Genomic DNA, 20,794 nt, shown 5'->3' with positions numbered 1-20,794 from the left:
ATGATGTTTTTCACCATACAGTAGATTTCACCTGCCCGCAGGATACAGGATACTCTCAGAACGCGGTAACTCTCACCACCCTACCAGGCTGGTCCAGCCCCCATCCTATTATATCCTGGTTAACCAGAGTGGCCTCCCTCCTGGCCTCCTTGGGCCTCCACATGGCCTCCCCTGGAGCCTGTTCTCCACCCAGTAGTCGGAGCCGTTCTTTTAGAGCCATAAATCAGTTCGTGGCACCTGCACGGCCTAAAATTGTGTCGTGGCCGCACGGGGCCAGACGGCACACTTTGGGAAACACGGGTCTAAATGCACAAGTGAGCGAGCGAAGGAGCGGCCGCGGGCTCTCTGCAAGGGCCGGGCAAGAAAGAAACGGTGGAGCAAAGCGCAGTCGCGTCAGGGAACCCGCGGGGGAAAGCGCGGGCGCCGCCTGAGCCGGGAGGGCCCGCGGGGCGGGGCGGGGCTGCGGGGGGCGGGGCGGGGGGGCGGGGCGGAGGGCGCCGCGACTCGGGGGCGGGCCCGGGGCTCCACGCGGCCGCCGCGCTCCGCACGGGGCGCTCCGAGGCGCGCGCGGGCCGCTCCGGCGGGAGGAGCCTTCCGGCGGCGGCGGGAGCGGCGGGGAGCGGCGGGAGCGGTGAGTCGCGGGCGCCGGGCCGGGTGGCGAGCGCGCGGGGAGCCCGCGGAGGGGGGGGGGGCGGCGGGCACGCGCGCCCGCGGGGACCCTGTGCCGGCGGCTCTCGGGCGGGGTCCGCCGCATCCCGGGGACCCCTGGCCGCCCGCGCCGGGCAGCCCCCGCCTGCAGCATCCCGGCCTGCGGCGGAGGGCCCCGAGCCCGGCCGGTGCAGCGCGCCCTGCCCTGCCCGGGCCGGGAGGGGGCTCGTGCCCCCGCCCCCCCCGCCCGCCGCGCCCGCCGCCGCGTGACCGCAGCCCCCGCCGTGAGGGCCCAAAATGGCTGCCGCGGGGACCGGCGCCGCGCTGCGGGCGCGAGTGACCGCGGCGACCGGCGCTGCCGACCCCCGGCCCCCGCCTTCCGGGCCCCGGGCCGCCGCGCCGGGTCGGACAGAGCAGCCGGCCCCGCCCCGGAACTCGCAACTTTGCGGGAGCGAGCGAGGGAGCCGGGGGTCCCGGACGGAGCCTGCGCCGCGGTGCTCCGTCGGCCTTTCCCCAGGGCACAGGCCTCAACCTTTGCAGAGTGACAGCCGGGGCAGCGACGTAGGTCCCTGCACTTCTCCATCCTCCCAGCCCTGTGAGGCTCTCGGTTCGACCTCCATCATCCCGATGCAAGAGGTCACGCAGCGGGCGTCTGTAGAGCAGGGCCAGGTCTCCGCTTAAACGTTACTTGCCCAAAGATGCTTTTCTTTGACTGTGCTGTTTAAAATTGCCCCCTCGTGGGGGCACCGTAGACTGTCCCTGGGATTTTCCTTTATTAGCGTTTCTCATCAGTTGAAAAATTAACCGTGTCCTTGCTCCTTTTATGACCATCCTGTGATCGGGGCCTACGTTTGTCTTGCTCACTTACCTGTCCCTGCATCCAACAATTGCCCGTACCAGGTAGGCCCTCGGTGAGGATTTGTTGAGTGCTTGAATGAAAAAGGCTACTTCTGAGTGACTTCAGAGCTCAGGAGGCACTTAACCACTTCAGGGACAACTGCCTTCTGAACCCCCACTGCATTTTGTTTGTACTTTTCCCAAACTCATCATCTCTCTTCTGCCTTGCCCTCTAGATTCTGACTTGGGCACCCACCTCTTGATTTTCTCTTTCATTCTCCTACCCCCAGGTAGGACAGTTTTCAGTATCATACCAGCTTCCAGGTATTATAATAGGTGGAAAGTGGGTATGCAGGTAAATAAAGAGGCTTTGCAGCGCTTAGGGTGCCAGACTCAGACTTGACATACAAGATATTTGAGAGAGGAACTCCTTGGGAGGATGGGTGGAGACTCTATCAAGAAGTCCTGGGACCTTAAGCAGGTTCCTTTCTCCCCTTAGGACTGCAAGTGTCTGGCTTGCAAAAATGACAGTTTGGAAGGAAAGGTCTATCAGTTCCTATCTAGCCTAGCCCTATGTATAATTGCTCAAAGTATGCATTCAAGTATTAGATTGAGTGTGCAGGTTTTAAGCCCCATGGGTCCTCAGGAAAGGGACAGTATCCATGGTTGTAGTTGTCAAAGAGGAGTCTGTGTAGCAGCAAAGGTTGGCTGTATTTCATGATCAGTCAGATATTAGGATCCTCTGAATACCCTGTAGAAATTTTAGGAAATCTCATACAGATGGGTATAGAGAGGTGCCAACTGGGAAGAAGCATCCCTCTCCTTCCTTACTTCCTGGGGAGAAAGCTTACAGGACAGCCAGAGCAGCAATGACCTTAAAAGCATGTCTATCATCCAACGTTTTTGCTGTCCAGTACCTTAGAATACAATAGGGCATCTATGTCCTTCCTCCTGTGCAAACAATGATCAGATATATTTAGTTGGAATATAATCATGGGTGGAACTGACCTTTGGTGTGAGGTTAAAGGTAAGAAATCAGTAGCAAAAAGTCATTAAAAAAAGGGCTGACTTATTTAGAACGTGAAAAATTGTTAAGTTAAAATAAGTATCAAACCTATACTTAATTATACAAAGTTCAAAGTTATGTTTAGTTAACTATTTGTCAGATGTTTTCAGAGACAGTATATGTAATTTGATTTGAGTCTTTATTTTTTTTAAAGATTTTATTTATTCATGAGAGACACAGAGAGAGAGGCAGAGACACAGCAGAGGGAGAAGCAGGCTCCCTCTGCGGGGAACCCAATGTGGGACTTGAACCTAGAACCCCAGGGTCACGCCCTGAACCAAAGGCAGATGCTCAACCCTTGAGCCACCAGGTGTCCATGATTTGACTATTTAAAGTGGGTGGTAAAACACTCAACTGAATAATCCAAAATACTACAGTCTGGCAGTATTTTAACATTTTTATAAGCCGATGCCACCATCTCGAGTAAAAACCAATAGAATTAAAAAAAAAAAAAATAGGTGAGAACATCATCCATCCTAAGGAATTCAACCCAAGCCCAAAGTTGATCTTGTGGACTGGAATACAGCCGATGATTGCATTGTCATTAGGATGTCTTCAAACCAATCCAAGAGTGGGATCTACATTGTGGAATGGGAGATAGGGGGTGTGGAGGATGCTGGCAAGGAGACAGAAGGCAATAATTCTCCATGTCTTCTTGATTCTAGAAAAGCCCCCTGGAATAGAGGAGAGTATGTGCCACAAAGCCATTGATAAGTGGAAACTTGCTTTGCAGGAGTCTAGTTCTTTGCCTAGGATTCAACTTTCTGGTCTAGAGTTTGATCTCCTGTGTGGCCACGCCCATGAGAAAGGAATGCAGTGTGTGGACAACCAGCCCAAAGCCAAACAAATTAATAAATGTGGCATTTACTAATGCTCCTTGAGTTAGGATAATTGCCTTTGATAGCCACATCACCTCTGGCCTCCTATGGGTCAGAAGCGTGGCAGAAAGTCAGGCAGAAGGACCACTTCCTGGCTCTGCCATCTTGGATGTGATGCTTGATTTTTCTGAGCAGCTCTACAAAACAAGAGATGTTTTCTTGGAGGACTGAAATGAGGATTTGGCATCTAATAATGCCAGGAAAACCTAGTGTCTGGCACATAATGGGCACTCAGTCATGTCCCCCAGATAGCGACTTTGGCAGGGTGTTTCACACCTGCCTGGCTCTAACTAAACAAACCAGGGCAACCAGACTTTCTTTCAAACCTCTTTCAAAATTGTTTTAATCACCAGCAAGATTCCAGTTTAATAATTTAATTTCCATTGTTAATCTTTAGCCAGGGTTAAAGGTCTTTATTACTAAGACCCTGATGAAAAGCACATTCTGTGCTGATGTTACCTGCAAAAGTTTGGGAGAATTTTTTTCCAGTTTAAGCATTTACTCGGCATGTAGCTAAAAGTTGGAGAATAAAGTTTATCCTGGTGAAAAGTTATTTTTGTTAGACATATCATCTTCTTCAGGCAGCCAGGCGCCAGTCCATTTCTACCCCAACCCCATCACCACCACTGCCACCAGCGACTGTATTTATGGGCGGGACTTTAGCCAGTGAGGACAAGAGCTTCCACTCATGGGCAAGTGGCTTCTTAGAAATGTTCCCTACCTTTGGTTAGCATTTTACAATTAATAAAGGTTTAAAAGTTGTCTTGTACACCTCAGCTTACTAATCATACTCTGTGAGCCAACTCTCTCCTCCATTTTATTAGACAAAAATTTTGAGGCTCAGAGATGTGAAGTGACTCACATGGTGACATGCCTAGAAAGGAAGTGAAAGAGCCAGGACTCCAATCCACACTGTATTTGATCCAGTCCAGTTCTGATTCCATATGCCATCAGGGTAGGTGCTCACAGGACCAGGCAGCTCCTCTCAACAGGAACCTGCCAGAAAGAACAGGTCCAGCAACCAGCATTAATGTCCAGGGAGTCATTTAAATATCCATACTGGCCCTGCAAGAGGGTAAGCATCTTCCCTCAGCTGGCAGGGTATTTGGTCATTATTTATTTATTATTTTATGCAGTTCTCTCCAACATAATTTCCCCAAACTTACCTGATTATAGGATACCCCTGGTGTACTTCTTAAAAATCTAATTCCTAGGCCACCATAGATCTCCTGAATCGGAATCTCTAGGGAAATACTTTCCTGGTCACAGCTACCTCTCCAGGGAGCAGAGTTCTGGAGCTAGACAACTAAGGTTCACATTCAGGCATCCCTTACTTACTTCAGTAAGTTAGCTACCCACCCTTGGAAACTGAACTATTACGAGAGTTAGATGAGATAAATATATAAGGAAAGGTCTTAGAATAAATGGTTATTAAATTAGTGGTTATTACTAAGTAGTATCCTAATTTTGGTGATAAAGATACAGAAACTTGGAGCTGTGGGCCAATATGTACAAGGTTATAGAGTCATTGGTGGAGCTGGGATGTGAACTTGGATCTGTTGTCTCCATAAACACAGTCACCTGACCAGTATACACCGCTTCTCTCAGTCCCTCCATCCAGGAATCCCCAGTTACAGGACAGTTAGGAAGGTACAGCTTGGAGCCAGGAATTCAAGCTCAGCTAACCAATCATCCAGTGAACTTATCTGGAAATGAAACTGATCACCATTTCCTAATTCATGTAGACTTCACAAGCCATGAAGCTCATATATGTGGTGGGAGGTAGTCCTGGGCCTAGGAACCAGGGTGGCCTTCACCCTTGCATAGCTGTGCACTGACTGTGTGACATCTAACCTACAAGGAAGGCAGAAATGCCCTCCCAGATTTGTTCATAAAGATTGTGATGTAGTTTAAATAATGACTTGGGTAAATATGGAGTTCATTAACATTGACAGTAGGCCTGTAATAAGTGATGTATTAGTGTATTACGAGTAGAAGATCTTTATCATGCCACTCATTGTTTTAAAAGCTCAAAAACTCAGAGCACCTGGGTGGCACAGCTGGTTGAGCAACCAACTCTTGGTTTTAGCTCAGGTCATGATCTCAGGGTCATGAGATCGAGCCCTGTATTGGGCTCTACACTCAGTGAGGAGTCTGCTTAGACTACCCTCTCCCTCTACCCCTCACCCTACATGTGTGCTATGTCTCTCAAAATAAATCTTAAAAAGCTTATAAACTCTATGACTTAGTTATTGTGGATTTCAGAGCAGGCTTACTGCTATTTTTTTGAAAAGTATTTTTGAAAACTGTGTATGGATTTGGATACCAGAGACATTCTGCAAGATTAGTGATCTGATAACTCAGTTGAAAACTTTATCAACAGAGTTGGATGATGTCCATACACAATGAGCTTTATGTGTGAAGCATGTCTACAAGTTTTTTTGGGGGAAATACAGGTTGTATTTATTAAAATATGTTTGTTTTTCAACTTATTGTTTACTGTGTGTTGGGTCTTTCCAAACCCAGGATCAAGCCAGTGTTGGGTACAAGAGAGGTCTTCAGTGAATATTGAATGTATAAAGTAATTTTGTTTATGAATGAATGAATAAAAAGACTTGGAGAAATTTATTTTGATGAGGCTCCATGAGATTGTATTTATACAAAACCTTAGCCAAAAGATTGAATTTTAAGTTATTTTCCTCCTAAAAGATTATTTCTGTCCTCTTCCGGGGGTTAAGGAATCAACATACATAATATGTAAAATAATCTCTTTAGAAATGACTTTTTAATTTTTATTTTTTTAAAAATTTTATTTATTCCTTTGACAGAGAGAGACAGTGCACAAGTAGGGCGAGGGGCAGGGGGAGAGGGAGAAGCAGACTTCCTGTTGAACAGGGAGCCCGATGCCAGGCTCTGAGGCTCCATCCCGGGACCCTGGGACCATGACCTGAGCCAAAGGCAGACACCCAACCAACTGAACCACTGAGGCACCCTGAAATGATTCCTTTTTTTTTTTTAAAAAAGATTTATTTATTTATGATAGACACACACACACAGAGAAAGAGAGGCAGAGACACAGGCAGAGGGAGAAGCAGGCTCCATGCTGGGAGCCGGACGCGGGACTCGATCCCGGGACTCCAGGATCGTGCCCTGGGCCGAAGGCAGGTGCCAAACCTCTGAGCCACCCAGAGATCCCTGAAATGATTCATTTAAATGCAGTCTAAATCTCTAATAGTTAATGGTCCCAGATAGCTACATCCTGAGTTCATTGTAATTGATTTTGTCTTTAAACAATAAGGCCTTGGCTTTCTTCTGATAGCAAAGTATTGTTAGTCAACCACAGAAAACTTTATTAAATCTCACATTTTTTCTGCAAAAAATATTTTAATACCTTTAAAATATAAATTTTTCTTTAAAATTACCCATGGACAAGATTCCTTTTTAAAGGACGCCTCGGTGGCTCAGCAGTTGAGCACCTGCTCAGAGCACTTGGCTCAGGGCATGATCCTGGAGTCCCGAGATCGAGTCCCACATCAGGCTTCCTGCCTGAAGCCTGCTTCTCCCTCTGCCTATGTCTCTGCCTCTCTCCCTCTCTCTCACTCTCTGTGTCTCTCATGAATAAATAAATAAAACCTTTAAAAAAAGATTCTTTTTAAAAAATTTGACTTAAATTCAATTAACATATAATGTATTATTGGTTTCAGAGGTAGAAGTCAGTGATTCATCCGTCTTATGTAATACCCAGTGCTCATTACATCATGTGCCAGCACGGAGCCTAACGAGAGGCTCAATCTCACAACCCTGAGATCATGACCTGAGCCGAAATCAAGAGCTGGATGCTTAACTGACTGAGTCACTCAGGCACTGCTCTGAAGCTTTCTTTTGAACCATTTTGGCTTCTTGGTCATTCCTCCTGTCCCCAATATCATCATAAAGTCATACAACGTAATGACTTCGTCCAATGTTCTCTGCAGAAATTCCTAGTTGATAAGTACCTGTTATAAAACTGCCAGAACCATGTGCTCAGCTGTGTTTGAGAACAACTTTATAGAGGTGTCTGATCTTTGACCAAGTTCAATGTGGGCGGGTTGAGGGAACAAGCCCAGGAACCAGAAACCTCCAGAAGGCTGCGCACTTTATGGATGAACCAGATTGCGAGGAAACCAAGGTTCCTTCCCCTTCCGCCCCTGGGGACTTGGCTTCCTTCCCACAGAGGTGCCCGAGGTGGCCTTGGCACCCCCAACCCTCTGACCCAAAAGCTGCTCAGTACCCAGTACACTGCCCACCGGCCAATGGGCACCTAGGACATGGTGGTTTGACCAAGCAGTCAGACCCTGCCTCTGCCCAGCCAGCAGATGGAAAGGGCATGCCCCAGGGACCCCACCACCACCACCATGTGGTGGTAAAGGCCATGCAGGCACATTCGCCCTGGAGGTGGCTGCAGAGTCAGGGGAGCCTCAGTCCTCTCCCTTAGCACCTTAACTCAGTGCAGAGAGCTGCTGTTTGGTCTCCAATCAGAGCACCCAGGCCTGGGGGTGGACAGGAGGGAGATGAGTGCCCCAGAACTGTGGCAGGACCACTCCTGGCCCCACTATTTCATGTGGAATAGAAAATCGATCATTAAAAAGAAAAAAGTAAAGTAGGACTCCTGATTCTAGAAATGAGTTGATTTATTTAGAGTTGAGAAAGTGAAGTGTGCTTGAAGGTTCATGCATGAAAAGGCTGTCTAATTGAAACATGGGAGTCACGGTTAATAATTAAAATTTCACGTGGCTTGAGATCAGCTGCCTTTGTAAGAATGTTACTATCACATTCCTAACTAGGCTTTATGTTTTTGAATTTTGTAGGAGCAGAGACAGGTTCTTGAGGCTGGTTGGTATTTCTTAGCCAGTATATAGTGCTATTTGAAATCCTTTCTAAGTAGGAAAAATGGTGCTGTACTTGTTTTCTATTGCTGCTATAACAACCACACAATTAATAGTTGGAAACAGCATGTTATCTTACAGTTCTGGAGGTCAGAAGTCTGAAATGAGTCTGGGTTACTTCTGGAGGCCACCCACATTGCTTGGCTCACCGCCCTACATCACCCCAATCTCTGCTTGTCTCATCTGTTCTTCATACTCTACCCCTCCTGCTCTTCCTTCTCTTGTAGGAGCTCTTGTGATTACATGAGGCCCACCTGAACAAGCAGGCTTGTTTCCCAGTCTCAAGATCCTTAACTTACACACTGGCAAAGTCCTTTTGCCACAGAAGGTAACATATCCATGGTCTGTGGGGGTAGGATGTGCACATCTTGGGGAAGGGGCATTATTCTGCCTACCACAAGTCCACACAAGGCCCATCGCTTTTAGTGTGGGGCTTTCATGGGCTCGGCCAGGAGTCCGAAGATCAGCCTCCTTCCTGTCTTGCTGGATAGACAAGGGTTAGTGTGAGTAGCATCTCAGATTCCTCCTTTCCTCTTCCATAAAATGCGTGTAGTATTCATAGAACACAGTATCATGAGAGCTGAGGTGGAATCTTCTGCGGTGGGCGCAGAGTAGGGCCTCACACTCCAGGTGGGCATCCAGCCCAGTTCCTTGCCTGCACGAGAAACTCCAAACGTGTCGAGGTTCCTTTCCCCATCTCTCTCCTTTTTCTTTGTCTGTTAAACAAAGAATAAGGCTGCGGCCCCCACAGCCTTCTTGTTCACACGTTCTAGAGTCACCACTGGGTCCTTGTAGTGTAGGACTTCGCAGTGTCAGTAGAAACCTTTGCATGTAAAGGACTTAAAAGGAGGGCCTCAAAGATACCAGTTCTGTGCAGGCATTAGTTGGTATACTTCGAGGGGAAAAATAGCTAAAAGAGAGTGGTAGAGAGGGTGAGTTGGCGGACCAGTGCCCAGGAATGCCTCCTTTGGGTCCTCCAGCTTTCCTTCTGCCACCAGCACCAGTCATACAACCTGGTCAAGTTATTTGCCCCTCTGGACCTCTGATTCCTCATCTGTATGGTGCAGTTAAAAATGGTGTGTCTTTTAAAAGATCTTATCTAGCTCTTATGCAGTTAGGACGTCTTTATTTTATAGAGTAACCATGTTTTAAACCCAGCTCATGTTTGTGCCAACTTGACCGAAATGTTGCTATTTCACAAATTGGAAGTGGTTTGTGAGTAAGAACCAGAATTCTGTGAAAGCAGTGTGTTAATTTGGGGGATTATGTATGTTACGTATAAAGGACAAATAGGATTATACCTGAAGACAGATTACTTGGTACTCAGTTTTATGAGAATAATCCATATCAGATATCCATCCGCTGGGGAACACGGTGATTGCTCAGGCCTGAGGGACAGCATAGGCAGCTCAGAGAAACACAGGGAAGGAGACTGCTCCGACTGCATGTACAGCCACAGCTTGGTGCCCAGATTGCTTGAGGGCCGGGCTGAGCACTGACAAATCACATGCCTGGCCTTGTGCTTGACCTACTGAATCAATTTCCAGACAGGAGATAGTAATTGTCTTTGCAGGAATAAACAGTTCCCCAGGAGGGACACTTAATGTGTGTGTGCAGTCTCTCCCTACTTGCTACCACCATGGCTCAGAATTTTTAGAATTGGCCAAGATGACTGTCTCTGCAGTGTTCCCCAACCCCTAGAGGGGATCGTATTCTCCTTTCTTTATGATTGTTTCCTTCTTGGCATCGTATCCTTCTCTCTTCACAATCCCAAAGTAGAAGTAACCACCTACCAAGGTGTTCTTCCTTTTGGCCAGTTGGACTACGGAGAAGGCTGTCTTACAGGACACTGCACTCTCCTTGCTTTTTCTCCTGCTGGTCCCTCTTAGTCAGCCTCCTTTGCCATAACCCCACCTGCTGAATCCCCTCCATTTCCTGGGGTGCACTGAGGTATCTCAGCAGGGCCCCAGGTCTCTGCAGACAAGTCTGAAAACTACTGCTCTCCTGGATGTGAATTGGAGTTTTTGTTTTGCTTTTTGTACATTTTGGAAATAACACGTGATGTATTCTAATTCAAAATTTAGACATTTCTCACACAATGGTACAGCTCTTTGATGTACATTTTATTTCTTGTATCCCCAGACTTAATGCCCATGATTTGATGTGTTCTAATGTGAAATGTAGACATTTCTCTTCCCACAGCTAAGTCAGCCAAAACCCAGCAGGAATAAACCTATAGTTCAACAAAGTCACACTTGTTGGCTTCTTGCATTGAGGGAGACCACACATCAGAGGAACAGAGTGCTCACCAACATGGGAGGAGATAGATCTGTTAGAGCATCTTGGAGAATGATGGACTTTTGGTGAAGTTTAATGAAGCTTTGATTGACCTAAACCAGGACTGGGTTTTAAGGTCTAGGCTGTGAAGTGGCCCCACTGCCCTGTTTCCTTGGAAATTACCAAGTTAAGAAAAACAGGGAAAGTCATGTCCAGAAATTCTGTAATCTAAAACTCCACATCTAAGCTAGAAATCCAGGTTCCTTTTCTTTGTAAGAGTGGGACATTTCATTCTTTCTATTTTGGTTTCAAATAGCAAAGTTTCTAACAGTTTGTGATTACAGAAGATAAAATGTCTTGATGAGATAAGAGAGCAGCAGTCACTCAGAGAAGGATGGTGTTATGACACTTGATAGCCATGACCTTGGGAGAAATATGGTGTCGCATTAACTTTGCACCTGGCTTTATCTGTGCTTGTTATTCCAGCTGGCTTTCTGAGTAGCAGGGCTGATTGTTACTTTCTCAGTCTCACTGACCAGCTATTTCACATGCTGGATTCTTCGCTTCTGTTTTCCTAACGTGCTTGATTTAGATCCAGTGGGCTGTGATATGTATTAATTTGAGATTTTGATCAAGAGGACAAGTATGCCTAGCATTCTGGCACCTGGCATCTTAACATACCTAAGAACTTATGAAGTACAAAAATATAACTTTATGAAAAATGACCTGGAAAAGAAAGCTGCTATTCAAACTAGTATTAGAAATATAGGGAAAGAAAACAAATAAAAAAGCCGTGGTTTGAAGTCTGCATGGTAGGGATGCCTGGGTGGCTCAGCGGTTGAGCATCTGCCTTTGACCCAGGGTGTGATTCCCAGCATTCAGAATCAAGTCCCACTTGCAGGCTTGCAGGGAGCCTGCTTCTCCCTCTGCCTGTGTCTCTGCCTCTCTCTCTCTCTCTGTGTCTCTCATGAATAAACAGATAAATATTTTTTTAAAAAAAACTTTTGAAGCCTGCATGGTGATTCGATCCTTCAGTCTGCTAATGTCACACAGAGAGATCTAGTCTGAGGAGATCACCAGCTTTGAGGATAAAGATCAGAGACAAAAAGAAAGAGTCAACAAAACTAAAAGACAACCTACAGAATGGGAAGAGATTTTTGCAAATGACGTATCAGATAAAGGGCTAGTATCCAAGATTTATAAAGAACTTATTAAACTCAACAGCAAAGAAACAAACAATCCAATCATGAAATGGGCAAAAGACATGAACAGAAATCTCACAGAGGAAGACATAGACATGGCCAACAAGCACATGAAAAAATGCTCTGCATCACTTGCCATCAGGGAAATACACATCAAAACCACAATGAGATACCACCTCACACCAGTGAGAATGGGGAAAATTAATAAGACAGGAAACAACAAATGTTGGAGAGGATGTGGAGAAAGGGGAAGCCTCTTGCCCTGTTGGTGGGAATGTGAACTGGTGCAGCCACTCTGGAAAACTGTGTGGAGGTTCCTCAAAGAGTTAAAAATAGACCTGCCCTACAATCCAGCAATTGCACTGCTGGGGGATTTACCCCAAAGATACAGATGCAGTGAAACGCCAGGACACCTGCACCCCGATGTTAATAGCAGCAATGTCCACAATAGCCAAACTGTGGAAGGAGCCTCAGTGTCTATCGAAAGATGAATGGATAAAGAAGATGTGGTCTGTGTATACAATGGAATATTCCTCAGCCATTAGAAACGACAAATACCCACCATTTGCTTTGACGTGGATGGAATTGGAGGGTATTATGCTGAGTGAAATAAGTCAATCGGAGAAGGACAAACATTATATGGTCTCATTCATTTGGGGAATATAAAAAATAGTGAAAGGGAATAAAGGGGAAAGGAGAAAAAATGAGTAGGAAATATCAGAAAGGGCGACAGAACATGAGAGACTCATAACTCTGGAAAACGAACAAGGGGTGGTAGGGAGGTGGGCGGGGGATGGGGGTGTCTGGGTGATGGGCACTGAGGGGGGCACTTGATGGGATGAACACTGGGTGTTATGCTATATGTTGGCAAATTGAACTCCAATAAAATAAAAAATAAAAAAAAGATCAGAGACAAGGCTACATTATTTATTATGGTGAAAAGCTGAAAATAATTTAAACATTAAAGGTGTTGTATATACCCAAAATGAATATTTAGCACTGTGGGGAATGCTCCTTAGGTAAGCGCCTCTCCCCAAATATCAGGAAATTGAAATAGAGACTATGCTATCAACTTTATTTTTTTTATTTCTATGATATGAATGAAAAAATGTCTGCAAGGAATTGCCAAAACATTAAGGATGGTCATCTCAGTGTGGTTAAATTAGCAAAGATTTGTTTCTTTATTCTGTTTTTTAAAATTTGTGTATTTGCAGAGAAAGAGAGAGCACAAGCAGGTGGAGCAGCAGGCAGAGGGAGAGGAGAAGCAGGCTCCTGCTGAGCAGGGACCCCCCCCCCCCCCCCCCCGCCCCAATGTGAGGTTCTGACCAGGACCCTGGGATCATTACCTGAGCCGGAGAGCAAACGCTTAACCAACTGACCAACTGAGACACCCAGGCACCCCATTCTGTATTTCCTACAACAAGCATATAAGCTTGTTCAGAACACTACCATATGCATGCATTACAGTAATACACTGCAGTTCTAAAAATAAGTATATCGCTTAGAGAAAGCAGTTACTTTTGGGAAAACAGTAGTGGTTCTTAGCCATGAAATAGGTATTCTGTGAGGGAAATGATATGCTACAGTGTGACTTGTATTCACGGGCTTGTCTAAATGTGTTTTACCCACTATGTTCCTGTTAGATTGAGGAATATAACTTTGCATTTTTTTTTGAAGATTTTATTTATTTATACATGAGAGACACAGAGAGAGAGGCAGGCTCCATGCAGGGAGCCCGATGTGGGACTCGATCTCGGGACTCCAGGACCATGCCCTGGGCCAAAGGCAGGCATTAAACCGCTGAGCCATCCAGGGATCCCCCAACTTTGCATTTTTGATTGGTGGTTTATATGCTGAACAGGGCTGACTGAATCTCAGTCTTTTTCCAATTGTAAAATTTTTAGCATATAATCCTTTTTTGCATAATTAGTCACTTCTATCAGTAGACATCACAAATTTAGTAGACTAGAATGAAGCAGTAGTTTGGCGCTGGTTGTTGCACCCAGAAAAGGGGTTGCAAACTTCAGACCTTGTTATTACTAATATTATTTTTAACTTTTTCTATTTCTGTTTTTTCTAGAATATTTCTGGGCTTCCAAACGTTAAGGAATGATGAAATACTATGTATTTATAAAGAGAAATATGTGGGAAATTATTGAAATTTGGTTAGGATCAGTTGGGATTTATGGACAAAGTAAACTTTGGATTTAGATTGTCTTTTTGCCATTCATAGCAAAGTTATTTTTGTAAAGAGGAACGTGTATAAATCTTTACCAGGAAATTAATGTGACTATAAACTTTCTAAAATGTATGGCAGCATTGTAAGTCTTAACTAGACTTGTCTTTTTGACCCTCTAGAGTCCAGGACGATGTCTGGAGAACTTCCACCAAACATTAACATCAAGGAACCTCGATGGGATCAAAGCACTTTTGTTGGACGAGCCAATCATTTCTTCACTGTAACGGATCCCAGGAATATTCTGTTAACCAACGAACAACTAGAGAATGCAAGAAAAATAGTCCATGATTACAGGTAACATTTATGATTATGCTTTCTGATTAATACAGGAATAGGTCACCATGTTCGCCTATTGTCTTTAAACCTTCACTTAGTGATTTTACAACTTTTTTTTTTGCAATGGAATCCTTTTTACCAAAAAAAGAGGAAATAGGAAGACATGTTCTATCCCCTGATGCTGAGCCTTAATGCAGAGATCTGGGGTTCACAGTAACCTGAAAGTAAGATAGCTGTCCCTCCAACTCCTAGGTACCAATCTTGAGGTCCCCTTTCCCAACACTCTGCCTCCTATTCTCCAGTACGTCCCTGCATCTGTAGCACCTCCTGTGTATCTCTCTGATGGAGATCACATCATGCAGAAAGCAAGTTGTCAAGAATTAGAGAAGGTTGGTTGCTTGGAGATAAAATCTCAGTAGGAGATTTTATGGAAATCTAGGTAGGAGCTCAGATGGAAAGATGCTGGTGGCAGGTTTGTAGGTTTGGGCTGCAGTTTGTCAGTTCAAAGAGCCAGTCATGAAGTCAGAGAAGAGAGATGCTCTGATAAGACAGAGTCACAACCGTCTAAAAGACCACATAAGAAATATTTCAGGCTTTGTGGGCCACAAAGGGTTTCTGTTCACTGTTTTTCTTATTTTATTTTTTTAATATCCTTTTAAAAAATTAAAAGCTACTCTTAGCTAGTGAGGCAGACAGGCCACGACAGTAGTTTACACACTCCTGCTCTAAGGGAGAGTCAGTCAGAAGCTGGGAATTAGAACAGTGGTGCTACACACCTGAACATGTCGTGAGCAGGGCACACAAGGTGGGTATTTGATGGACACATGAGTGGTTAGGGAAGGACCCAAGGGCAGTCTGTAAAGTTTGTCGCCAAACACTGAGACTGGCCCAATCTTAGCACATGCCAGTGCATCAAGAGAGAATAGCCAGACAACAGAACCCCTCGGAACCTCGTGTGAGAATACTGAAGAACAAGGCAAAACACAAGCAGAAGCACATGTCAGGAGTTCAGGAAAGCAGATGCTCTGTGAATCTGGAACAAAAGCCATAAAAAGGATCCCTTTCACGAAGATGGCGCCGAAGGCGAAGAAGGAAGCCCCTGCCCCTCCCAAAGCCGAAGCCAAAGCAAAGGCTTTGAAAGCTAAGAAAGCGGTGCTGAAAGGCGTGCACAGTCACAAAAAAAAGAAGATCCGCACGTCACCTACATTCCGACGACCCAAGACCCTGCGTCTCCGAAGGCAGCCCAAATATCCTCGAAAGAGCGCCCCCAGGAGAAACAAGCTTGATCACTATGCCATCATCAAGTTCCCCTTAACTACTGAGTCAGCCATGAAGAAAATAGAAGACAACAACACACCTGTGTTCATTGTGGATGTCAAGGCCAATAAGCACCAGATCAAACAGGCTGTGAAGAAGCTCTATGACATTGATGTGGCCAAGGTCAACACCTTGATCAGGCCTGATGGAGAGAAGAAAGCATATGTTCGACTGGCTCCTGACTATGATGCTTTGGATGTTGCCAACAAAATTGGGATCATCTAAACTGAGTCCAGCCGGCTATAAATCTAAATATAAATTTTTTCACCATAAAAAAAAAAAAGCCATAAAAAGGAGAGGTGGAAAGGAAAAAAGCTGGAGTCGTTGAAAAGATGACATACAAACATTGCAGAGAAGCTGACGCTGTAAGAGCAAGAGGAGGGAGCGGCGCTAGAGGTGGAGCTGGGCGCTAGAGACAGACAACAGTGGCTACATCACTGCACACTTTCTAAAACTCATTAAATCATACACTTAAGATGGGTGACTTTTGTTGCATTTAAATTATTCCTCAATAAAATTGATTTAATTTTTCAAAAAAAGGCTATGCTTCCCAATTCATTTGTAACACTGATCCTGTAAATGACAGAAGCACACTAAAAGAATGCAGTGGCCCATCTTGCAAATAATGTAAAAATCCAAAATAAAATACTAGCATGTTAAATCTGTTTCATTAAACTATGAACAAGTCGGATTTGTCCAGGAATACAAAGGTGATTTATTTTAGGACATCTATTAATGTAATTACACATCAAAGCAGGAAAGCATCTTGATAGATGCCCGAAAGAAGGTAAAATTATCCATGTTTTTCTCAGAAAATAATCAATGAGGAATAATGTACAGTATTTCTTACATATGATGAAGAATACACATCCCACATTAGCAGCCAGCATCACACTAAATAATGAAACAGTAGGGCTGAACTTTCCAGACAGTTCTGCAGAAAAGCAATCCTGTGGAATATTTCCCCCCCCCCCCCCCCCCAGAAAAGAGAGAGAGAAAGAAAGAAAGAAAGGCAGAAGGACAACTAGAAAAAGAAAGAAAAAAAGAAAGAAAAGAAAAGAAAAAGAGTCTTCCAGAGTCAAATTTCGAAAGATTTATATCCCATCTTTTTTTTTTCCTTAAATTTTTATTTTTATTTATTTTTTATTTATTTATTTTTAATTTTTATTTCTAAGTAATCTCCACACCCAACACAGGGCTGGAACTTACAACCCCGACATCAAGAGTTGCATGCCTCACTGAGCCAGCCAGACACCCCTACATCCCATTCTTAAGGATGTCACATCCTGTTGACTTTTGAAAGATTCCAGGAAGTATTCAGAGTAAAGAAAGCTGCCAGTCTGTTTTCCCAAACTTGAACATGGGACTGTTTTCTTTCCCGTAACACCTAATAACATCTAAGAGAATACACTCCTAAAAATCTTGTATTACAAGGCATTCTCTTAAAGTCAGGAGCAAGTCAGAATGCCTCTATCTTCACTATTGTATAACATTGTTCTGGTAGCCCTCATCAGTTCAGTAAAGCATAAAGAAATAAGGGCACCTGGCCGACTTACCGGTGTGGTCCTAAATTTGAGCCGCACATTGGGGATAGAGATTGCTTAAATAGGAGGGAAAGGAGATCTTAAAAACAAGAAACAATTTCTTTTTTTCCTCTCTCTTTTTTTTCGCAAATGATGGTATTCTCACCAACAACTAAAGAAAGCAGTAGAACAAATAAGAGAATACAAGTGGGCTATACAGTTTCTTATACAACAGCAATAATCAGACAATATTTTTCAGATTTCATTCATAAGATTAAAAATATATATATACCTATATATAAAATATCTGGGAATACACTTACCCGGAAGTGTGAAGCAGTTCCAAGACTGCTGGGGGGGAGGGGTCATTAAAAGAAGCCTTTGGTAACTGGAGAAACATGCAGTAAGTCTGGATAGAAAGTCTTAATACAGTAGAGGTGTCAGCTCTCTCCAAATCAATACAGTTTCAGTCCAAATACAATTGTGCTCACCTGTAAAATTGACAGAAGAATTCTGAGCATTGTCCAGAAAATTAATGAGCATAACTCAGGCACTTTTGAAAGAGGAAAGGAGTCGTCCTGGCGGGAGAGACTGCTGTTCTACTGGGCACAGAATGGACTGTCAGAGGGTGGGCACGGGCCCCATAAGGTGAAAATAGTGGAAACTATAGAAAGCCCCAAAACCAAGCCCAGCATTCAGAGAATCTCAACTGATGATGACTATAGCATTTAAATCTTGGGTGTTAGGATGGCAGAGCAGCTAATGGGAAAGGCAAGTTAAGCAAGTTTCACATGTTCATATCTTCACATAAATTCCAAATAAATTAAGAACTTCAGAGACAATTAAAAAAAAAAACTGGTAACAAAAGTGCAAGACAGAGGTGAATATTTGTATAACCCTGAAGCAGGTCAGAACTTTCTAGGCAGAGACTTTATTTGTTCCTACCTGACTACATAAGATAAAAATGTTCAGGGGAGCAGATTACACAGCTAACAAGATTACCCACAGTGAGTCAAGTTCACATGTGAGCCGCTTAAACAGTGAGGATGCTGCCGCCGCTGACGATCAATAGACATACTCGAGTACAGAAAAAGGACAAAAGGCGTATTCACAGCCTCAGTATTTTACACTTTTGTCTCAGCCAGTGTACTCATTTCTTTCTGATTAACCTTGGATGTGGGGCAAAATTTATTAATAAGGAGATTGACTTCCTCATCCTTTACAAACGGAAAAGATTAGAAGCAATTAAAGTGCCCACCAATAGGGATTGGGATAATCTACTATCTTATAATCGTACCGTAGGAACTGGAGCATTTAAAAGGATGATGTGTTACTTTTAAACTATTACTTCCACAAAGACCCTGATTCCAAATAAGGTCACAGTCTGAGGTTCTGGGTAGATATGAATTTGGGGGGATACTGATCAACCCAGTATAGATGATATAGAAGAAGATCTGAAGAAACAGAAAAGTGTTTAAAAAATACTATTCATTTTAGAAAGGTCATAAAGCGATGGTATGGGATTTATAGAGATCCTAAGTGGCTTATACAGATCCTACGAGACAGTGGCACTGTCTTCACAAAACAGTAGAAGTACAAATGAGTAATCAAAGGCTTAAATGGTTTTAATTGCACTAAGAGTGTCTATATTTTCTAAATTTTTAGCAATGAACATGTGTTTCTTTGATAACAAGATAAAATAATGAGCCTTTCTAATTAGGATTTCAAACTGTAGGTATAAAAATGAATTCATGTTCTTAATTGCCTAACACAATTATCTATCTAATTGGTTGAAAATATTACAAGGTTTGCAAAGTTCAAAAAATATTTTTAAATATATCATTTAAAACAAAGAATATTTCAAAGTTGAACACTTCAAGATACAAGATAAGTTTTGTTTTTCAAAATTACAAAATTTGAGATACATGGGTTTGAAATGTTTTGTGTTACTATCTTTTGTGCTACTAAAATTTCACTGCAGGCATCGTTGTTTTAGGTAAGGGTAAACTTAAAAACTTTCTAGCTATACGTCTCTAGAGCACTGGTGAGATATTTGAAACGAATGGTTCTCTTGCTATTTCTTATTTCCCTAGGCAAGGAATTATTCCTCCAGGTCTTACAGAAAATGAATTATGGAGAGCAAAGTACATCTATGATTCAGCTTTTCATCCCGACACAGGTGAAAAGATGATTTTGATAGGAAGAATGTCAGCTCAGGTTCCAATGAACATGACCATCACAGGTTGTATGATGACATTTTATAGGTAAGTTATTAAGTGTAATAACAGCAATTCATTTTATAGTACAGAAGCTTAAAGTACATTTGTGTATGTAAATAGTTTTATTGAAATGAATGTCATTTCACATTGAGTTCCATTTTATATAAATGTCACAACTCTAGGGTTTTTTTTTTAACTTTTCCCTGTGCTAAATTCTCTTTGTTATTCAAAAGGAGACTGAATTTTTCCCTAACTCTTACATCCAAAAGAAAATGAGATGGAGAAAGAAAATTAAAAAGTCGCTAAGCAAATTCTCTTTTTAATCCATTCATAAGATACAAATATAAGTGTAGGTGTGGCCATAGACAGACATTTAGGCTTGCATGTGCCATTAGGAGGGATCAGGGCTACTTCACCTACAGATGGCTTGCTTTTTCCCCAAGAGAAGGCACCTGACATTTGTTGAGTGCCTACTGTATGCCAGGCTCTCTACAGAGTTAAGATCAAATTTAAGGATGGTAACTTGATCCTCACTGTAAACCTTTTGAGGTTAGTGTTAACCCTATCTAAAGAAGGAGGATACTGAGAATCAGAGGATGGACACCTGCCCCACCACACAGGTCCAAAGCCTTCGACGCAGAACGCAGGGTCTTTGACCTAGCGTACTCCCTCGGCAGTCCATCTCCTCTGTGGTTACTGGTGTTCACATTTTCTGTCCTGCACAGTGGCTAGATCACAGGCGATGGCCGGTATGTGATGGATCACTCTGTTTTAGGACCACGCCGGCGGTGCTGTTTTGGCAGTGGATCAACCAGTCCTTCAATGCCGTGGTCAATTACACCAACAGAAGTGGAGACGCTCCCCTCACTGTAAAGTAAGACTAGACCAGTTAATGGTTCTCTGTTTCTCAGGGTACATTTGGTTCAGCGGTATATAAGCTGTTGATTTGTTCGGAATATCATGGGGCATATTGTACAGTAATGTTTCCTCTCCTCCCTTCTTATCAAGATGATTGTTCTCAGCCTGCCTTCTCAGACATAACTCATGCTGTTAGGCAGATTTGTCTCCCACATCCTCAGGTTCCCCCTGCAGAACACATTTCTGGGAGTTCAGGACCCACCTGTGGCAAATGATAAGCTGTGCCCTCATCTACCCTGAGCCTGTGGCCAGATAACAGCATCAAAAGTAGCGGCGTTCATAGTGTGATTTTTGCAGAAACCAAGGAGATTTGTCTTTACATAAGCCAAGTATAGAGCCAAACAGAAGGTGAATAAGTTTAAAATGTTACCTCCTGTAAAAAACTGTTTGAACAGGCTTAAGTGATTAGTGAACCAAAACTTTTAGCTCAATTTGGAGAATACTTCAAAAGTGTTTTCTTTATTTGTCA

General features: G+C 43.7%; 1 protein-coding gene across 7 annotated transcripts in view; it reads left to right on the top strand.

Moving 5' to 3' along the window:
• The first annotated feature begins 576 nt into the window (after positions 1 to 576).
• SFXN1 (sideroflexin 1) overlaps positions 577 to 20,794 on the top strand; it is a 40,528-nt gene continuing 20,310 nt past the window's right edge. For 5 of the 7 annotated variants that reach the window (XR_005358153.1, XM_038534722.1, XM_038534719.1 and 2 more), the window contains exons 1-4: positions 577 to 631; positions 14,192 to 14,366; positions 19,282 to 19,452; positions 20,183 to 20,281. Coding sequence is in view for 6 of the 7 variants with exons in the window: in XM_038534722.1 (XP_038390650.1) it covers positions 14,203 to 14,366; positions 19,282 to 19,452; positions 20,183 to 20,281 (434 nt within the window). In the remaining variant the exon portion in view is untranslated. Of the gene's footprint in view, positions 632 to 8,581; positions 8,683 to 14,191; positions 14,367 to 19,281; positions 19,453 to 20,182; positions 20,282 to 20,794 lie in introns of those variants that run through there. The other 2 variants (XM_038534718.1, XM_038534720.1) reach the window with 2 other exon arrangements.

This window comes from Canis lupus, chromosome 4 (genome assembly GCF_011100685.1).
Source record: "Canis lupus familiaris isolate Mischka breed German Shepherd chromosome 4, alternate assembly UU_Cfam_GSD_1.0, whole genome shotgun sequence".
Lineage (NCBI taxonomy): Eukaryota > Metazoa > Chordata > Mammalia > Carnivora > Canidae > Canis > Canis lupus.
This window is presented reverse-complemented; position numbering and strand designations above follow the sequence as displayed.